Below are 21,821 nucleotides of genomic sequence, written 5' to 3' on the forward strand. Positions count from 1 at the left end.
CAGATTCTATGTACTGTTTGTATTTTCTAAATTAGGTAAAAGACTTATCAAATTCACTGTTCATAAAAAGCTAAGAGCTCCGTTAATAATCAATTCCTGCTTTGTACAAGAATTGATTTATTTTGTAGAATTACCACAATTTAACTTTTCACTGATTTTCAGATATATAATGGGACAAAAAAGCCAGAACAATTCATTGATGGTTGGAATGTCTATTACTTTGATAAATTGGATGAACTGGTAAGTTAGTCTAAACAGTTCATATTATTTTTAAACCAAGTAAGTATCTTTTAGTTCGTTCTCTTCAGTCAGTTTTATGCTATAATAACATTTCAGTATTTTTGGTGGGACTTGTTAAGCTCATCTTAATAGAAGCCATTATATAGCTGAAAACTAATTAAGTCGTTTCAAAATTTATGATTGTAGAAAAACAAATGGCCAGACTATGGGAAGAATAAAGAGTCTGTGGGAGAGTTGTGGCTGGGGCTTCTCAGGTTCTACACAGAGGAGTTTGATTTTAAAGAACATGTTATCAGCATCAGACGAAAGGCTCTACTCACAACCTTCAAGAAGCAGTGGACATCTAAATATATTGTTATAGAAGGTAAGCCTTGCAAAAATGATTCAGTGTCACTTGTATGGTCAGATTTGTTTCATTTTTTTTTTAAAGGTATACTTGTGTTTTCTATGTGTCTGTCTCTACCTGAGGGTTGAGCACATTAGGTGCCTCTTACACTGCTTAATTCTGTAGTCCTTTGAAGGTATGTGTAATGGGATTTTAATTGCCCAGTTGTTCAGTAGTCTGCTGAAGGATAGAAAAATGTTGAGGGGGACAGTCTGAAATAGTTGTGGATATTGTTACTTGTTTTTCTAATGCGGCATTTATCGAACCTTGGTTAGACCACACGTCGAGTACTGCGTACAGTTCTGGTCGCCATATTATAAAAAGAATACAGAGGCATTGGAGAGGGTGCAGAGAAGATTTACAAGGATGATATCATAAATGCAAGGGTATACTTATCAGGAAAGGGTGAACGGGTTGGGTCTCTTTTCTCTTGAAAAAAGGCTGAGGGGTGACCTAATAGAGGTCTAACGTTATGAAAGGTTTTGATAGAGTGGATACAGAGAGAATGTTTCCACGTGTGGGGAAGAGCATAACTAGAAGCCATCAATATAAGATAGTCACCAAGAAATCCAATAGGGAATTCAGAAGAAAGTTCTTTACCCAAAGAATGGTGAGAATGTGGAACTCACTACCACAGGGAGTGGTTGAAGTAAATAGTATTGATGCATTTAAGGGGAGGCTAGACAAGCATATGATGGAGAATGGAATAGAAGGTTATGCTGATAGATTTAGATGAGGAAAGACAGGGGGAGGCTCGAATGGAGCATAAATGCCAGTGTGGACTGGTTGGGCTGAATTGCCTGCTTCTGTGCCGTATATCCTATGTAATCCTATGTAGCATTTAAGAGCGAATACTAGGGAAAATCAGTTACTAGACTTGATTTTTTTAGCAGTGATCTGGAAATGGTAATGGACCTCCATGTGGAGGAACACCTGGGCAACAGTGATCATAATATTATCAGATTAGAGTCAATTAGCCAAATTACTGCAGAAGATAATTTAATGTAGGGTTACATTCTGAAGCTGGTGGTGCAGGAGAGCGACTTCAAGGTCATTGTTCATAAAACACCGAAAGTGTCTTGTCCCTCTTTTTCACATTTACTACTCTTCCCTCAGAGGTGACTACTTTTGATTATGGACAGTTTCTTCTTTAAGCAGAATTTTTTGACAAGTATTGCACAGTTGTAGAGAGGGCCCATCTGATATTAGGATGTTTATCAGAGACACTGAAATACAAAACCAGGGATATGGTACTTACTGTTTGTAAGACACTTTTATGGCTACATCTTGAGTACTGTGCACAATTTTGGTCTCAAATGGTGATGGATGTTGAGACCCGAGAGAAAGTCCAGAGGAGGGCTCCAGATTGATACCAAGTCTTGGAGTACTTGGCACTTAGCTCGGGGAACTGGAGCTTATTTCATCACAGAGATTTAGACTTCAGGAAGATATGATTGAAGTCTTTAAGATTCTGTTCAATTGGTTAGGTTATTTGAGCTTCGATAGTGAGGGGAGGACTAGGACTAATAAAGAAAAAAAAGTTAGGTTAGATGTTAGGTAGTACTTCCTTTTGCAGAAAGTCATTGACCTTTCGAATAGATTGCCAGAATGTCTAATGAGTATCGACTCACTGCAGGCCTTTAAAAAGGAGCTGAATCAGTTTATTTAAGTTGCAGACAACTTGAGTTATAGAAGCTAGGTGGGCCAGCAGTGATTGTTATATGGGTTATGGCAATATCCTGGAGCTTGCCTAATTACCTTCAGGGATTGGAAAGGAATGTTCCAGAATTGTTTTCTAAATTGGCCTTTTTTTTCTCTTTTTTTGCCTCTCTCCGGAGATTGCATGACTGGATGGTAGGATAAAGGTACACACATGCTACACAATGTCTGAATGGGACATGCTATGTGACCTTTACTTGTCACTCTATTTCATAAGTACTGCTATCCTCTCAGTGGTGACTACTTTTGATTGTGTACAGTTTCTTTGAACTTTTTTTGCCAAATATTGTCAGATGCTCATTGAATTTTTAAAGCTAGATTTTATTTCAAATATAAACAAAAAGTAGTTTTCTCAAGATGTAACCAGAAGATTTTGTTTGAAATAGATCCATTTGACCTCAACCACAATCTTGGAGCTGGATTGTCCCGAAAGAGTAAGTTGCATTTTGTCTTCTATTAAATGGTTTTCAGTATTGGGTATGTGGTTCTGATTTATAGATTGTTGCTCTTTGTTTTTCCAGTGACAAATTTTATCATGAAAGCTTTCATCAATGGGAGAAAAGTTTTTGGAACTCCAATTAAATTCGTCCCAATGGAATATCCCACAATTATGGTATGTTGTGTATTTCTGTCTCGAAATTCACATATATACTTTACATTCACAACATCAATTCTGCTTCTGTTACATTAAAGTAATTTACTCAGCTTGTGACATTGTCATCTGGCAGTCAGCAAGAAAAAACTCTAATCTTTCTATCTATGCAAATGGATTAATTGGTTGTCTTTTTATCTTGGAAAAGGGGAGAAAATCGTTCCTTAATTATAGGAGTAATGTGCTTCTTTGTAAAATGAGATATTTGTACCCTAATCTCCCATCCCCAGGAGATACAATTCTAACAAAGTATTTATGGCTAGTATCATAAGAAATGTAAGAATTTATAGGTTGTTAGAGCCCAACATGTTTATCCCTTTTTAATGATCAACCTGGCTTACAAAATTTGTTATCATATCTCTTATTTCTCCATAAACACAACTTCTTGTCTCTTAATATACTATCCAATTCAATGGCCTTTCTTGGTATCCTACTGCACAAATCTTTTAGACATTCAAAGAAAACATTCTGCCTCCCTACTTATTTCTAACATCCTAATTTTTAATTAGTGTCTTCTGGTCTGCCACCAGTCCTTTCGCCATTGAGCAGCGAGAGTCCAGTGAAGTGCAAAAGTCCAAGAGAGTGTCAAGTTTAGCCTCAGCAAGAGTTCAGCCTTAGAGTGAGTTCAGCCTTAGAGTGAGTTCAGCCTTAGAGTGAGTTCAGCCTTGGAGTGAGTTCAGCCTTGGAGTGAGTTCAGCCTTGGAGTGAGTTCAGCCTTGGAGTGAGTTCAGCCTTGGAGTGAGTTCAGCCTTGGAGTGAGTTCAGCCTTGGAGTGAGTTCAGCCTTGGAGTGAGTTCAGCCTTGGAGTGAGTTCAGCCTTGGAGTGAGTTCAGCCTTGGAGTGAGTTCAGCCTTAGAGTGAGTTCAGCCTTAGAGTGAGTTCAGCCTTAGAGTGAGTTCAGCCTTAGAGTGAGTTCAGCCTTAGAGTGAGTTCAGCCTTAGAGTGAGTTCAGCCTTAGAGTGAGTTCAGCCTTAGAGTGAGTTCAGCCTTAGAGTGAGTTCAGCCTTAGAGTGAGTTCAGCCTTAGAGTGAGTTCAGCCTTAGAGTGAGTTCAGCCTTAGAGTGAGTTCAGCCTTAGAGTGAGTTCAGCCTTAGAGTGAGTTCAGCCTTAGAGTGAGTTCAGCCTTAGAGTGAGTTCAGCCTTAGAGTGAGTTCAGCCTTAGAGTGAGTTCAGCCTTAGAGTGAGTTCAGCCTTAGAGTGAGTTCAGCCTTAGAGTGAGTTCAGCCTTAGAGTGAGTTCAGCCTTAGAGTGAGTTCAGCCTTAGAGTGAGTTCAGCCTTAGAGTGAGTTCAGCCTTAGAGTGAGTTCAGCCTTAGAGTGAGTTCAGCCTTAGAGTGAGTTCAGCCTTAGAGTGAGTTCAGCCTTAGAGTGAGTTCAGCCTTAGAGTGAGTTCAGCCTTAGAGTGAGTTCAGCCTTAGAGTGAGTTCAGCCTTAGAGTGAGTTCAGCCTTAGAGTGAGTTCAGCCTTAGAGTGAGTTCAGCCTTAGAGTGAGTTCAGCCTTAGAGTGAGTTCAGCCTTAGAGTGAGTTCAGCCTTAGAGTGAGTTCAGCCTTAGAGTGAGTTCAGCCTTAGAGTGAGTTCAGCCTTAGAGTGAGTTCAGCCTTAGAGTGAGTTCAGCCTTAGAGTGAGTTCAGCCTTAGAGTGAGTTCAGCCTTAGAGTGAGTTCAGCCTTAGAGTGAGTTCAGCCTTAGAGTGAGTTCAGCCTTAGAGTGAGTTCAGCCTTAGAGTGAGTTCAGCCTTAGAGTGAGTTCAGCCTTAGAGTGAGTTCAGCCTTAGAGTGAGTTCAGCCTTAGAGTGAGTTCAGCCTTAGAGTGAGTTCAGCCTTAGAGTGAGTTCAGCCTTAGAGTGAGTTCAGCCTTAGAGTGAGTTCAGCCTTAGAGTGAGTTCAGCCTTAGAGTGAGTTCAGCCTTAGAGTGAGTTCAGCCTTAGAGTGAGTTCAGCCTTAGAGTGAGTTCAGCCTTAGAGTGAGTTCAGCCTTAGAGTGAGTTCAGCCTTAGAGTGAGTTCAGCCTTAGAGTGAGTTCAGCCTTAGAGTGAGTTCAGCCTTAGAGTGAGTTCAGCCTTAGAGTGAGTTCAGCCTTAGAGTGAGTTCAGCCTTAGAGTGAGTTCAGCCTTAGAGTGAGTTCAGCCTTAGAGTGAGTTCAGCCTTAGAGTGAGTTCAGCCTTAGAGTGAGTTCAGCCTTAGAGTGAGTTCAGCCTTAGAGTGAGTTCAGCCTTAGAGTGAGTTCAGCCTTAGAGTGAGTTCAGCCTTAGAGTGAGTTCAGCCTTAGAGTGAGTTCAGCCTTAGAGTGAGTTCAGCCTTAGAGTGAGTTCAGCCTTAGAGTGAGTTCAGCCTTAGAGTGAGTTCAGCCTTAGAGTGAGTTCAGCCTTAGAGTGAGTTCAGCCTTAGAGTGAGTTCAGCCTTAGAGTGAGTTCAGCCTTAGAGTGAGTTCAGCCTTAGAGTGAGTTCAGCCTTAGAGTGAGTTCAGCCTTAGAGTGAGTTCAGCCTTAGAGTGAGTTCAGCCTTAGAGTGAGTTCAGCCTTAGAGTGAGTTCAGCCTTAGAGTGAGTTCAGCCTTAGAGTGAGTTCAGCCTTAGAGTGAGTTCAGCCTTAGAGTGAGTTCAGCCTTAGAGTGAGTTCAGCCTTAGAGTGAGTTCAGCCTTAGAGTGAGTTCAGCCTTAGAGTGAGTTCAGCCTTAGAGTGAGTTCAGCCTTAGAGTGAGTTCAGCCTTAGAGTGAGTTCAGCCTTAGAGTGAGTTCAGCCTTAGAGTGAGTTCAGCCTTAGAGTGAGTTCAGCCTTAGAGTGAGTTCAGCCTTAGAGTGAGTTCAGCCTTAGAGTGAGTTCAGCCTTAGAGTGAGTTCAGCCTTAGAGTGAGTTCAGCCTTAGAGTGAGTTCAGCCTTAGAGTGAGTTCAGCCTTAGAGTGAGTTCAGCCTTAGAGTGAGTTCAGCCTTAGAGTGAGTTCAGCCTTAGAGTGAGTTCAGCCTTAGAGTGAGTTCAGCCTTAGAGTGAGTTCAGCCTTAGAGTGAGTTCAGCCTTAGAGTGAGTTCAGCCTTAGAGTGAGTTCAGCCTTAGAGTGAGTTCAGCCTTAGAGTGAGTTCAGCCTTAGAGTGAGTTCAGCCTTAGAGTGAGTTCAGCCTTAGAGTGAGTTCAGCCTTAGAGTGAGTTCAGCCTTAGAGTGAGTTCAGCCTTAGAGTGAGTTCAGCCTTAGAGTGAGTTCAGCCTTAGAGTGAGTTCAGCCTTAGAGTGAGTTCAGCCTTAGAGTGAGTTCAGCCTTAGAGTGAGTTCAGCCTTAGAGTGAGTTCAGCCTTAGAGTGAGTTCAGCCTTAGAGTGAGTTCAGCCTTAGAGTGAGTTCAGCCTTAGAGTGAGTTCAGCCTTAGAGTGAGTTCAGCCTTAGAGTGAGTTCAGCCTTAGAGTGAGTTCAGCCTTAGAGTGAGTTCAGCCTTAGAGTGAGTTCAGCCTTAGAGTGAGTTCAGCCTTAGAGTGAGTTCAGCCTTAGAGTGAGTTCAGCCTTAGAGTGAGTTCAGCCTTAGAGTGAGTTCAGCCTTAGAGTGAGTTCAGCCTTAGAGTGAGTTCAGCCTTAGAGTGAGTTCAGCCTTAGAGTGAGTTCAGCCTTAGAGTGAGTTCAGCCTTAGAGTGAGTTCAGCCTTAGAGTGAGTTCAGCCTTAGAGTGAGTTCAGCCTTAGAGTGAGTTCAGCCTTAGAGTGAGTTCAGCCTTAGAGTGAGTTCAGCCTTAGAGTGAGTTCAGCCTTAGAGTGAGTTCAGCCTTAGAGTGAGTTCAGCCTTAGAGTGAGTTCAGCCTTAGAGTGAGTTCAGCCTTAGAGTGAGTTCAGCCTTAGAGTGAGTTCAGCCTTAGAGTGAGTTCAGCCTTAGAGTGAGTTCAGCCTTAGAGTGAGTTCAGCCTTAGAGTGAGTTCAGCCTTAGAGTGAGTTCAGCCTTGAGGTACAGTTGGCCTAAAATAATAAGAGGAGTTAAATCATTAAGTTGTTGTGTTTAATTCTATTAAACTAAATTGCTTTCTCTTAAAAGTTTAATATGGGGAACAGCTGAAGCAGTATCTGTATGATGGGGGTTATGGATGCTTTGTGTATCCACGATGACCACATATGCTAGAAGTGTCCCTTATTGCTTGCACTCAAGCTTGAAGTATTTGAGCTTGAAAAGCAGTTGCCACCACTTCATCACTTACGGGAGGCTCAAAAGTTCCTGGAGCTGGTCATCGCGCAAGCGTTGAGTTAATGAGGAAGGGAAGTGGATGACCATCCATCAGATAGAAAGAGGAGACAGGAGGCAATGCAGGGATCGCCTGAGTGTGCTGAATTGCCAGATGTATAGTACTAAATACCTGTGATCATGACAAAAACTCAGAGGAGGGCAACCATGAGCAAATCACAGTGTTGTGTAGCAAGTGGTTGCCATAGAAACTCTAATAATAAGGGATACCATAGTTATGGGAACAAACTGGTGGTTTTCTAGTCTCAGCTAAGCATTCCAAATAGTTTATATTCACCCAGATATCAGGATAAGGGATATTAAGGCACGGGTGCAAAAAATTTGGTGAAGGAAAGAGAACAACCAGAAGTTGTGGTTCATATAGAAACCAATAACATAGAAAGGAATAGAATTAAGATCCTGAAAAGTGGGTTTCAGGAATTAGGTGATTGATTAAAGAGTAAGACTCCAGGGTAATCATTTCAGTGCTACTTGCCAGTCAGTACAATGATGCAACAAATGTAAAAGTGTGACTGGAGACATAGGACTGGATTTTTGGCTGATTTGCGCCCCATTTAACGCCTCGGTGGGGCGCAAAAAAGATTTTTTGGGGCGTGAAATGAGATGCACAAGATTTTGCGCCTGGGCGGAACTTTCGCCAATGGTTTTGCGGCAACGCTAAAACTTACCGCCCCACTGCTGTTTTGACCGTTTGGATGACGTAAATCATCGTGCATCGCTGCGCTAACCCCCCGGGGGGAACTTTTGAGCATTTTGCCCGATTTAGCATCTGCCTGAGAACTCGCCCAGAAAACCTTGACTGGCCCAGGGCGCCATGTTGAAAACGGAGGAGAAAGTCACAGTTGTGAGTGATTAAAAGGATTGGGAGAAGAACGCAGCATTACTACATACTTTTGATTGTGAAGTTTATGTGAGTTTCTAGTTTGTTTTATAAAGGATATTTAAGGACATTTTAAAAGATGGGGGCCATGCTAGGTCAGGAGCCAGTAATCCTGGGTGCTATATTCATACGGCTTCAAGCTGAAAGAAGGTTTATTGTTGATCAATTGCAACATAATCGAAGAGGTTGCAGACGTATGGGGAGGAGGAGTTGCCCCCAGCGAACTTACAGGGAACATCGCTCATACCTCCAGCTCTCCGAGGCAGTGTTAGAAGGCTGCGCTTCCGAAAAGAGGTGGTCACAGATATGCCAGCTTATACAGCCTACAGCCTACCAGTGGCAACAGGACTGCACTGCCTGTCTGGGTGAAGGTGACTGTGGCTCGTCCCTTCTATGCCTCCAGCTCCTTTCAGGCATAGCGGGGGACATATGCTCCATCTCACAGAACGCTACATGTTGCTGGATCGCCAGGTGACTAATGCACTGTACGCACGCAGAGTTGACTTCATAAACTTCCCAATGACCAGGGAGACCCAAAATGAGAGGGCTGTAGGTTTCTGACTATTTCCTGGCTTTCCCAAGGTTCAGGGTGCCCTTGACTTTGTACGCACATCGCCCTGCGAGCACCTTTACAGAATTCAGAGGTTTTCTGAGACCGAAAGGGATTCCACTCCATGAACGTACAGATTGTCTGCGACCATACTCAGTGCATCATGGCAGTCAATGTCCGATATCCAGCGAGCATCCATGATGCTTTCATCTTGCGTGAGAGCAGTGTCACACATATGTTCCAGCGTCAACCACAAGGCCAGAGCTGGTTTTCGGGGACAAAGATTATGGCTTCGCCACCTGGCTCATGAGCCCCTCCAGAACCCTCAGACAGAAGCCTAGCATCGTTATAATAAGAGCTATGTAGCCACACGCAATATCGTTGAACAGACAATTGGAGTGCTCAAACAGCGCTTCCTGGACCAATCTGGAGGCTGCCTACAATACTCCCCTCAGCAGGTCTCAGAGTTCATTGTGATGTGCTGCATGCTACACAACTTAGCCATCATGAGGGGACAGGAATTGCCAATGGGGATTGCAGGACCATCTCAGGAGAAGGGGGGTAGGGTGCAGGAGGAGGAAGACGAAGAAGAGGAGCCTGGCAAGGAACCCATGCCACCACCACAACCACAGGGGAGGCATCGTGGAGATTTCGCCGCTGCAAAAGCCTTACGTCGGCAGTTCATAATTGAACACTTTGCTTGTAGTGAACGGCATGTTTGAAGGTGACCTGGCCACTCTATCCCACCATATTGACTATTCCCCCTCTTATTCTGCAAATGGGACACTACACAGGAATGGTTATGGTGAACAAAAAAATTATTAAACATTGTAAGTTTGAAAACTTTGTAACCTTAATTGTGAAACTTTAATAAAATAAAATAAATATCATTCAACAACATTATCAGAACATCTGTAACATAATACTGTAACATAAAACATAGGATGCATCCAGCAACAACAACATAATGCAGCAACATGATATCCTGCCCCACTATTTTTTCCCAACCGTCTTTTGCCCCCCTTCCCCTTACCACCCTCCCTTGCCTGCTGCTCCTACTCTTTTTAAAAAAAAAAACGATTTGAGAAATCTAGTAGGTGATTAAATGGAAATCATAACTTGTTAAAGGATAGTCAGCATGGACTCAGGAAAGAAAGGTCATGTTTAGCTAACTTGTGGTGTTTCTCCTGAGATTTATTGACATTGCGAACAGGGGAAATGCAGTTCATACTATATACTTAATATTCTAAAAATGGCACCAAGATGTCGTGCAGCAAGGCTGCTAGAACAATGCTGTGTTGGGGGGAGAAACAATGGAGATGCCATCTGGGGGCGCACTGGACCAGCTCGTGGCGTGGAAGGACCTATTGTGGCTCCTCCTTTTTTAAGCTAATTTTGTAACCAGTGCTATTCTCCCGTTCCGTGACTTTTTACCTTGGCTATTAATTGCTATTGTCAAAATTTGTCCGACACTTTTCGAATATTAAGTATATAGTATTAACTGCATTTCCCCTGTTCGCAATGTCAATAAATCTCAGGAGAAACACCACAAGTTAGCTAAACATGACCTTTCTTTCCTGAGACATCTTTATTAAATATGGAAATAATAAATTACATCGGTTAACAAAGAATCATCTATCAGACAAAAATAGTTTTATTGTATCCTCTTCAGGTTTGCAAGAGAATAGCTATGAGTCTTCCCAGATATGGGAGTAGCATTCAAGTCTTGGACAAGCTTGAACTTAACAGTAAATTGTTGAAGGAAAATATTTTTGACACAAAAGAGCCTGCCTGATGCATCAGCAATGACAGACAGAGAAGGATAAGTGTTTGAAATTTTCAGTTCATTGTGTAAAATTATAAGGAGTTTCATTTTGGTTTCAACAAGAATCAGTGTTGCCAAAAATACTGCCAGTTGTGCAGATGTAATGATTGTTATTGTCTATAACTTACTGAAATATGTTTTTTAATTGAAGGAGTATTTCTTTGATCCAGAAATTCTGACTGAGGGGGAGGTAGCTCCAAATGACAGATGCTGTAGAATTTGTGGCAAAATTGGTCATTTTATGAAAGACTGCCCCATGCGGAGAAGGTGAGTAAGAGAGATGCAACTTGTGTCTTGTACAGTGGAGCCGACTTAACTGCACATTCTTCTGCCATTAATACAAAATCATAATACTGCAGATGCTGGAAATCTGAAATAAAAACAAAGTGCTGGAAATACCTCAGCAGGTCAGGCAGCATCTATGGAGAGAGAAACCGTTAACGTTTCAGGCCGATGACCTTTTGTCACCTTTTACTGAGTTCTGATGAAAGGTCATCAACCTAAAACAATAACTCTTATTTCTCCTTCCACAGATGCTGTCTGATCGTCTGTTATTAACTCGGTTTAAAAAATTATAATTCAATGCACATTTGATTGTATAAATCAAAGAATTTTACAGCAAGAAAAGGGGTCATTCGGCCCATCATGCCTCTGCTGCCTTTTAGTCATATGCTTGGTCTTTCTCCATACCATTTTTTTTTCTTTTTTAAATATTTATTCACATTCCTTTTTAAAAGCTACAATAGATTGTGCTTCCACCACTATTTCCAGGAGGGGGCACTCTTATGTCCAAACAATTATCTTGTGTTTAAAAAATACCTAACCGTTCTCTTCATTTGTTTCTGATGATTTTAAACTCTTAAGTTACCAACTCAACAAAGTGGAAGTAGTTTTTCCCTATTTTGCTTTTTTTTTAAATTCATTCTCGAGATGTGGGCATCACGAGCAAGGTTGGCATATTGCCCATCTCCAGTTAGTCTGAGAAGGCGGTGGTGGGCCGCTTTCATGAACAAATAGAGGTTTGATACAACTGAGTGCTTTGCTCGGCCTCTTCTGAGGGCAATTAAGAGTCAATCACATTGGTGAGGGACTGGAGTCAAATATAGGCCAGACAAAGTTTCCTTCCCTAATGGATATTAGTGAACTAGTTGGGGTTTTGCAAGAATCCAGTAGCTTCATGGTCACTTTTTACTGATATGATACCTACATTTTATTTCCAAATTTTTTTTTTAAACTTAATTCAAATTTTCAAACTGCCATGTTGGGATTTGAACTCGCGTGTCCTGAATTATTAGTACAGAAACATAACCACTATACTGCAACAACAACTTGTATTTATATAGAGCCTTTAATGTAGTAAAATGACCCATGGGGCTTCACAGCAGCGTGATCAAACAAAATTTGACACCGAGCCATATACGAACATAAGAATTAGGAGCAGGAGTAGGCCATTTGGCCCCTTGAGCCTGATCTATCATTCAATGTGATTATGACTGATCTTCTACCTCAACTCCACTCTTTATGTCTCTTGCTAGTTTACTCTCATGTTTGATTTTCCCTTTCTTTATCAATTTCTTGGTCTTTCTTTGCTGAATTCTAAAATCCTCCCAATCCTCAGGCTTATTGCTCTTTTTGGCAACATTATAAGCCTCTTCCTTTAATCGAATACTTTCTTTAACTTCTCGTTAGCCACGGTTGGACCACTCTTCCTGTCTGGGGTTTGTATGTGCCTTAAAGGAATGTATGTTTTTTGTAAAATATCTATTATTTCTTTAAATGCTAACCATTGCTTATCTACCTTTTAATGTAGTTTCCCAATCTACCTTAGACAACTCTCCCTTCATACCTACGTAGTTTCCTTTGTTTAGATTTAAGACCATAGTTTCGGATTTAACTAAATCCCTTTCAAACTTAATATAAAATTCTATTATATCATGGCCACTCTTCCCTAAGGGCCCCTTTACTACAAGGTTATTAATTAACCCTTTCTCATTGCACATTACTAGATCTAAAATAGCCTAGTTGGTTCCTCAACATACTGATTTAGAAAACCATCTTGTATAGAATCCATCAATTCGTCCTCTACACTATTACTGCAAATTTGGTTTTCCCAATCTATATGTAGATTAAAGTCCCCCATGATTACTGTATTACCCTTGTTACATGCACCTCTAATTTCCTGATTTATACTGATCCCTACATTACCACTACTATTTGGGGGCCTATAAACATAGAAACATAGAAAATAGGTGCAGGAGTAGGCCATTCGGCCCTTCGAGCCTGCACCGCCATTCAATAAGATCATGGCTGATCATTCACTTCAGTACCCCTCCCACCAATGGTTTCTGCCCCTTACTGTTTCTTAGCTCCACCCAAACTGATTCTACTTCTTGATTTCCTGAACTAAGATAATTTCTCTCTACTGTCTTTATCCCATCCTTTATTATCAAGGCTACCTCTCCTTTTCCATTTTGCCTATCTCTTCTGGAATATTTAGTGCCCAACCGTGGTCACTTTGCAACCACGTTTCCGTAATGGCTATTAGATCAAATCTATTCATTTCTATCTGCGCTATTAATTCATCTATTTTTTCGCGAATGCTTCGCACATTCAGATATAGTGCCTTTAGCTTTGACTTTTTACTATTTTTCACTGATGTCACTTTAGTCAGTGATGCCCTATTACCTTTGTTACACTCTCTCTGTCCCTTCCTGACCCACACTACTTATTTTTACCCAAAACTCTGCTCTGCTCTAGAGCCTTGGCATTTCTTTTGCTGCTTTTAAATTTACTCTTTCCTGAATCCTGCCCGCCTTCATTAGTTTAAAGCTCTGTCTAGTTATTCAATTTGCCAGAACACTGCTTCCAGCCCAGTTCACGTGGAGCCCGTCCCAATGGAACAGCTCCCTCTTTCCCCAGTACTGGTGCCAGTGCCCCATGAAGCAAAACCCCTGCCTCCCCCACCACTCTTTGAGCCATGCATTTAACCTTCTAATCTGCTTATCCCGATACCAATTGGCACGTGACTCAGGTATCAATCCAGAGATTATTACCTTTGAGGTTCTGCTTTTTAACTTGGATCCCAACTCCTCAAACTTTTTCAGCAGAACCTCATTCCTAGTTCTACTTATGTCGGTTCCGACATGGATCACGACAACTGGATCCTCCCCCTCCCACTCCAAATTCTTCTCCAGCCACAAGGAGATGTCTTTAATCCTGGCACCAGGCAGGCAACACAACCTTTGAAACGGTCGCAGCTGCAGAGAACAGTATCTATCCCTCTGACTATACTGTCCCCTACCACAACTGCATTCCCTTTTACTCCCCCCACTTGAATGGCCTTCTGTACCATGGTGCCATGGTCAGCCTGCTCATCCATCCTGCAGGCTTTTCCCTCATCCACACAGGCAGCAAAAACCTCATACCTCTTGGATAAGGGCAAAGGCCGAGATTCCTCCAGCACCTGCACCTGGGGTCCCCTTACTTGTGCGAGCTGTAGTTACATCCTCCTCTCCCTGACCACTAACCAGACCTGCACCACTACCTAACCTAAGGGGTGTGACTGCCTCTGGATCAAAGTGTCCAGGTAACTCTTCCCCCTCCCTGATGCCCCGCAATGTCTGCACCTCTGTCTCCAGCTCAATAACTCTGAGCTGAAGTTCCTCAAGGTGCAGGCACTTACTGCAAACGTGGTTGTCCAGGGTCACAATGCTCTCCACAAACTCCTATATGCTGCAGTTGTGGCACACCACCTCAACTGATATCCCTATATGACCTTGTTCTAATTAATTAAATGTAATTAAATTTGTATTGAACTTAGTTTACAGTTTGGTTCCTTGACTTCTTAATTGATCTGGATTAAACAATGGGTAATGAAATTAAATATCTTATCTGTAACACAAAACACTACAAATAGTGTGGTAAAAAAGCTGCAACTCCTTCCCTCTTCTCTCCAAATTCCCAAATAAACCACTCTGTTTAAGTCCGCTCCCTTTAAGACCACTCTGTGCTCTGAAAAACTGTTGACTTTTATACTCTTAAAAGCCACACCCAATTTACAAGTGTTGACTCAGCTCCCCTATTCTCTGTGATTAACACCTATTCAAGACTAACACGTACAGCTGTCTGACAGTTAACTGCCACTGGCAGGCAACTTCCGTCAACTACAGAAGCAGAAAGAGGTAGGTTTTAAAGAGCGTCTTCAAGGAAGAAAGAGAGGCGGAGAGGTTTAGGGAGGGAATTCCAGAGGTTAGGGCCTAGGCAGTTGAAGGCACGGCCACCAATATCTCTTGAGGGTTGTAGAGCTGGAAGCGATTACAGAGTTAGGAAGAGGCGAGCCATGGAGGGATTCTCTTCCATATACACTTCATAGCTGTGACATCCTTTTAAAATAGGATACAAAACTGGATACAATATTCTACCTGCAGGCCAACCAGTGATTTACTCCCAGTGCTGCACTGAAGTGTTTGTCGAGCATGTTGGAAAATAAGAATCTAAATGGGGTAGATGAGCAAAAGGATCTGGGAGTACAAATACACAAATCACTAAAAGTTGCGACGCAGGTCAATAAGGCCATAACATAAGCAAACCAAGCACTAGGGTTTATTTCTAGGATGATAGAATTGAAAAGTCGAGAAGTTATGCTAAACTTGTACATAAAAACATCAGAAATAGGAGTAAGAATGGCCTTTCGGCCCTTCAAGCCTGTTACCTCAATTGCATTTTTCCGCATTATCCCCATATCCCTTGATTCCATTAGTATCCAAAAATCTATCGGTCACTGTCTTGAATATACTCAACGACTGAACAACCAGAGCTCTCTGGGGTAGAGAATTCCAAAGATTCACAACCCTTTCAGTGAAGAAATTTCTCCTCATCTCAGTCCTAATTGGTCGACCCCTTATTCTGAGACTGTGACACCTAGTTCTAGACTCCCCAATGAGAAGAAACCTACCATCTACCCTGTTAAGCCCCTTATGAATTTTATATGTTTCAATGAGATCTCAACTCATTCTTCTTAACTCTAGGGAATATAGGCCTAGTCTACTCAGTCTCGCCTCATAGGGCAATCCCCTCATCTGGTCACCATATTATAGAAAGGATATAATGGCACTGGAGAGGGTGCAAAAAAACATTTACAAGGATGATACCAAAACTGACATTATACCTATTAGGAAAGGATGAACAGCCTGGGGGTCTCTTTTCTCTTGAAATTAATGTCAGTGGGTATCAAGTGATCGTTTATTAACCAACTACATGGAAGAAAGTAGAGGGTAGCTGTAAGGAGAGCTAGCTTGGGGAACGAGGCAGGTGGAAGAGGTACTAAATGGGGTGCACCAGTGGTCCATGTTCCTGTTCCTTGTATGCATAAATGTCTCATTGCAAAGTGGTTGTTAGCAAGCTGGTGAAGGGGTTTTTTTGAACTTGGATCAGGAGAGCTAGATCTTAAAAAGAGATAAAAACAGAAAATGATGGAAATACTCAGGTCAGGCAGCATCTGTGCAGAGAGAAAAAGTTAATGTTTTAGATTGATGATCTTTCATCAGAACTGGAAAACATTAGACATTTAACAGGTTTTAACCAAGTACAGAGGGGAGGAAAAAACAAAAGGGAAGGTCTGCGATAGGGTGGAAGGCAGAAGAGATTAAATGACAAAACGGATGATGGTGCAAGGCAAAAGGAGATGGTAATGGGGCAAATAAAGAAACAAAAGAAGAGTTGTAATTGGGAATAGCAGAATCATCAACAGCTGACATCCGAAAAAAATGAGCTCAGAGGTTTGGATCTGAAATTGTGGAACTTGATGTTGAGTCCGGAAGGCTGTGATCACGGTTTACTCCTGGGCTAATCACTAGAAAATGCAATTCAATATGGACAGATACAAGTTATTGCACATTGGAAGTATGAACTCCATAAGTGGAATAAAACTTGTCGAAGAGCAAATTGAAAGAGACCTCCTGGCATTTGTTGACTTGTTGATTACTACGTCGAAATAGTGTGAAGTAACAATAAACCAACAAAATTAGATGTTGGGTTATATTACGAAATCAGTTGAGCATGTTGGATATATAGTAATAAGCTGGTGTTGCATAGAAGTCAGAACTACAGTAGTACCCTGGTTAGGTTGCACCTGGAGTATTATGTATAATCCTGGTTACTATAGAGGCCCTAGAAGCAGCGAGGAGGAGGGCAATAAGAGCCATGAGCAATGTCTTGGTAAACTAGAACGCTTCAGCTTCAAAAAGAGACATGGCAAAGGCAGCCTTTTTGATGCATAGAAGAAACAAAAAGGGATAGAAATTTAAACCTGAAACAATACTTCCAGACACCAGACAAGGCGGTACAAGTTCAGGGTTGTAAATGGCAAATTTAGAACATGTATTGGAAAGTTTCACAGCTGGAGTGGATTCCCATGGAGAGTGATTCAGGCGGGACATTAGACTAATTTAAGAAATACTGAGCATAATTTTATCTTTTGGTAATAGTGTAAACGGGATGATATCGAATCAGTCGCTCGATATACACCTCTCCTGATTTGCGGTTTGAAGTCAATGGAAATGAAAATTGGGCAAGGTGTATAACAGGCGGCCGATCCGATATCACCCTGTTTACACTATTGCCAAAAATAAAAATTACCACCACTGGATATATAATGAAAATACTGTTAGTTTTCCAGAAGGATCAGATCCTATGGGCTGAAGGAACTTCTTCATCCTAACTTATCTTGTGGTCACAAAAATGTTTGTTTTTTTCCCTTGAAGTTAGTCTTATTAGATTTCCAATGTAATGCCTCAAAGTTGAAGCCAGGAAGGAATATACAAAATAAAATAAATTTTCACTCTCAGCATAGACATGCATGCTGGGAATGCATGTCGGGAATTTGAGCAAATGCTCCCCACAATTTTCTGGCCGTTAGTTTTGATGAGTGGAAATTGTGGGGATGCCTCCCACCACCACCCTCAGTTCCTGCCATGCAAAAATTCTTTGCTGCTAGCACTAAAGAACAAAATTTACACCAAAAATGTTTTGCAGTTCAGATGCCTAATCTTCAAACGTAGTTTTTGCTATGTAAGTACCTGTATTTCTAATTTAGTTAATTGAGCTAAAACTTATCCCGCTTCCTGCTCAATCCATTTGTCCTGGAAAGGGTATCTTCTTTTGGTTTACAAATAGTGTTGATGGAAGTGCTATCAGACACAAAAAAATGACCACTTTAGCAAATTACCAGACAACATGGGAGCCTACCGTGAAGATTAAAAAGATGAGGAAAAGGGATATTGAAGAGGGCGAGTCCAAACTCTTCTCACCCATTCCCTTTTTAATGTTCCTGTTCTTGGTTTTTAGTGAAAGCAAAATGTTATAAATCATACAATCATACAACATAGAAGAAGGCCATTCGGCCCGTCGTGCCTGTGTTGGTTCTTTGAAAGACTTTATCCAGTTAGTCCCATTCTTCTGCTGTTTCCCCATAGCCCTGCGTATTTTTCCCTTTCAAATATATATCCAATCCCCTTTTGAAAGTTACTTTTGAATTTGCTTCCACCACCCTTTCAGATCATAACAGCCTAAAAATTCTTATCTCCCCTCTCATTCTTTTGCCAATTATCTTACATCAGTGTCCTCTGGCTACTGATCTTCCTGCCAGTGGAAATAATTTTTCCTTATTTACTCTTTTAAAAAACCCTCATAATTTTGAACACATCTATTAAATCTTCTCTGCTCTGAGGAGGACAATCCCAGCTTCTCTAGTCTTTCCACATAATTAAAGTCCCTCATCCTTTGTATCATTCTTGTAGATCTCTGTACTCTCTCCATCCTCCTAAAGTGTGGCGACCAGAATTGGACACAAGCAATGGGAAGATCAATGCCATTGTATTTGGCTCCCATCCTCAAACTTAATACACTTGCGTCCTATTCCACCCCCACCCCGCCCACCATAAGGTATTGAGAAATATAAGGGAAAAAGTAAAATATGATTTAACGCTGCATATTTTTTCTTATAAATTAGTGGTACAAAGGTGCAACCTTTTCTGTTTCCAATCTCCACATGGCAGTATACTGTTTTTGTTCTGGTAAATACAATTTTCTGTCCATTAAGTTTGTTGTGTGACAAATTGTGGGGTGCCCCCCAGTCCCCACCACCACAAATCCCGGAAGTGCACTTGCATGTAAAGCTCTTTGCCAGTAGCACTTTTTGATCTTGGTGTTGGCCGAAGATAAAGCACTGAATTTCTGACCCATTGTCACCAATAAATTAATTTTCTTGCTCTGAATATATTCAATTCAATAGTCATAAGTAATTGTTTCCTAACAAAGTACTTTTTAAAATAAATTATTAGCAGCAAAACAAGACGACGACAAAATCTCGATGATATTAGATCCAAATCAGGGTTCAATGACAAATTTCAAAAATCCTTCGAAACCAAACCAAAAAGAAAACCTGAAGAATCCCTAAACAAGGAAATGCCAAAACTGCATCGGTATGGCTTAAAGGATGTTTCAGTAAAAGAGGGAGAGTCATACCCAGAGGTTCGTACACCTAGAAAATCAAAGGAAGACCGAGCACCAAATGAAATTCTCAGGGACAGAACTCCCAGGCAATATCCAGAACAAAGGAGGAAGCAGGAGGACAGAGATAAACGTTGCTTTATCTGTGGGAAGGAAGGTCACATCAAAAAAGAATGTCCTCGTCACAAAGGTACTGGTTAAATACTAAGGTTGCGTTTTAGCTGTTAATTATTCGGGGCTTGATTCTAATTGGTTGTGTTACATCGTGGTTCTGTAATATAGCCCAAAGATTCTGGTGCGATGGAATTCAGTGGGACAGATTCAATAACATTGCAACACAAGAGCAACTACACTTACATATTCACTTCTAAAGTCATAGTTCACAACTTTATTTTTCTGATCTAATAACTGCAGAATCTATACAGATTTTTTTTTAAACTGCTTCAACACTCGTTGTGGAAGACCTAGCCATTCAGCCAGCCAAACATTAGAAAACATGGCAGCCATCCCTTTAACAGTTGTATTTTTATTGCCACTTGAAGTGGCCTTTGTGGCAGTGCAAAAATCCACCTCAAGGTTGGTCTCTGCACTTCTGGAGGCAGTGACACTGCCTCATTTACCTTGCAGCAATGTCACCATTGCAGTGCAGTGCTGGAAGGTATTAAAGTGGTTGTAACTCATTCACATTTATCAGTACATTCATCAGTTTTGTAAGCATGCATTTGTCATCTTGGAATCAGAACACAGGACTGTAATACAGTTAACTGTTGTATAATTCTGGAATATATCTGTTTTATATAAAATACTGGGCAACTTGTTTACAATGAAATAATTGTCTACCTTATTTGGAATACTCTCTATTTTGTTTTGAGTAATAATTCATCAGCGAGGAAAACTTGCATTCAGGACCTGCCTTTCATTATAAAGCCATTTTCCAGAATTAATGTTCTTAAAGTACTTAACATTTGCCTAATGTTGTGTTTATTCTGCTTTGCTGCAGGTGTAACGAGCGCTGAATTTGCTGCATTGTTACAAATTACTGCATCCTCCTCAGTATCAAACATTGGAAATGAGAACACCAAAGTAAATGTGGTGAGGGAGAGAATAAATGCTGGGTAACAGATTAGAAATTTGCATAGATAATTTAAAATGTCAGATGTCTGATATCAAACAGTTGGATGTTCAAAACTGTCAGCTTATCAGAGAGATGTGCTTGATCTTGAAAATAAAATTTAGCTGGCTACTAATTCATGTATTATTTTTACCTTCATCACAGAAGGAGAAGAGAAAACAAAAAGGATTCTTAAATTCCCAACCAGGTTTGGAAATTTCCATTGTTTTTTGATATTATGTAATAACTAGAGGATCAAAATATGTAATATGTGTGCCACCTTAAAATTTAACATAGTCTACATAGGTATTACAAATCCAGTAAGCTAGCCATACAATCAATATTGCTATCACCTCTTCCAAAACTGCCCATTACTCCAGGATGATCCTGAAAAAGATGATGACCCCTGGCTTCATTTCTCCATTCCCAACCATGTCCTTAAACCCATTTTTCCCAGCACACTCCACCTTCACCTTCACCTCCAACAAGAAACATGAGGAGCTCATGGACTTCTTTGTAACTAAGATTTGAAGCCATCTGTTCAGCTGCCTCTGCCACTTCCACCCTTCCCATCAAGCTATCCACTGCCATAGACATGGACCGCATCCCCCGCTCTAGTTTCTCTCCCATCTATCCTCATACCCTCTCCGACCCTACCCTCATCCATGAGAACCACCTCCTGCTCTATTGACCCTATTCCCATTTAACTGATGACAACCCAATTTCCCTATCTGGCCCCCATGCTAACTGACATTGTAAATGGTTCCCTCTTAAGTAAGAGGGAATCCCACCCCTTATCAAAACCATCATCGTCATGCACCTCCTCAAAAAAGCTACTGTCAACTCCTCTTTAAAAACTACTGCCCCATCTCCATCCTCCTTTTCCTCTCCAAAGTTCTTAATGTGTTATGACTTCACAAATTCGTACCCTTCTTTCCTGCAGTTCCTTGTTTGAACCTTTCCAGTCAGGTTTCTGTCCCTGTCACAACATTAGAACGGCCCTCACCAAAGTCACAAATGCCATCCTCTGTGTCCTGTAGCTATGGTGCATTATTCCTCCTCAACCTCTCTGCGCCTTTGACATAGTCAACTTCTCCTCTGCCAACACCTCACTCCTCTGTTGTCCAGCTGGGCAGGACTGCTCTCACTTGGTTGCACTCTTACCTACCCATTTGTAGCCCGAGCATCGGCAACAATGGCTTTTCTTTCTGATCTGCACCGTCACCTCAAGTCCCCCAAGATTCTATCCTTACTCCCCCACCTGACCCTTTTCCTCATCTACATGCTGTCCCTTGGTGACATCATCAGCAAACTTGGAGTATGGTTTCACGTGTCACTGTTGACACCCAACTCTATCTTTCCTCCACTTTATTCAACCATGCTGCTGCCTCTTGGTAATCAGACTTCTTGTTCGTTATCCAGTCTTGAATGAACTGCAATTCCCTCTGGTTAAGCACTGTGAAGACAGACGCCATTGCTTTTGGCTCTTGCCCCGAATATTATACCCTTGCGATCTATTCCATTTCCCCTTCCCAGGTCACAGTCTCAAGCTGCCCATATTTTATCCAGATCTTGCTCGCCCATCATCCCTGTTCTCATTGACTCACATTGTCTCGCGGCCCTCCAAATCCTCAAATTTTAAATTCTTATCCTTATGTTTAAATACCTTCTTCTCCTTTCCTCTCCCTATCTCTGTAATCTCCTCTAGCCCTACAAACCACCCACCAATATTCACGCTAATTT

General features: G+C 41.4%; 1 protein-coding gene across 1 annotated transcript in view; it reads left to right on the forward strand.

Annotated features, from left to right (window-relative positions):
* LOC139256444 (terminal uridylyltransferase 7-like) overlaps positions 1–21,821 on the forward strand; it is a 122,130-nt gene that overhangs the window by 96,468 nt on the left and 3,841 nt on the right. Inside the window, exons 18-26 of the mRNA XM_070874223.1 lie at positions 36–103; positions 163–240; positions 427–604; positions 2,731–2,778; positions 2,866–2,957; positions 10,611–10,726; positions 18,799–19,157; positions 19,968–20,059; positions 20,244–20,286. Coding sequence (XP_070730324.1) covers positions 36–103; positions 163–240; positions 427–604; positions 2,731–2,778; positions 2,866–2,957; positions 10,611–10,726; positions 18,799–19,157; positions 19,968–20,059; positions 20,244–20,286 — 1,074 coding nt within the window. The remainder of the gene's footprint in view (positions 1–35; positions 104–162; positions 241–426; positions 605–2,730; positions 2,779–2,865; positions 2,958–10,610; positions 10,727–18,798; positions 19,158–19,967; positions 20,060–20,243; positions 20,287–21,821) is intronic.

This window comes from Pristiophorus japonicus, unplaced genomic scaffold (genome assembly GCF_044704955.1).
Source record: "Pristiophorus japonicus isolate sPriJap1 unplaced genomic scaffold, sPriJap1.hap1 HAP1_SCAFFOLD_725, whole genome shotgun sequence".
In the NCBI taxonomy this organism is placed as follows: Eukaryota; Metazoa; Chordata; class Chondrichthyes; family Pristiophoridae; genus Pristiophorus; species Pristiophorus japonicus.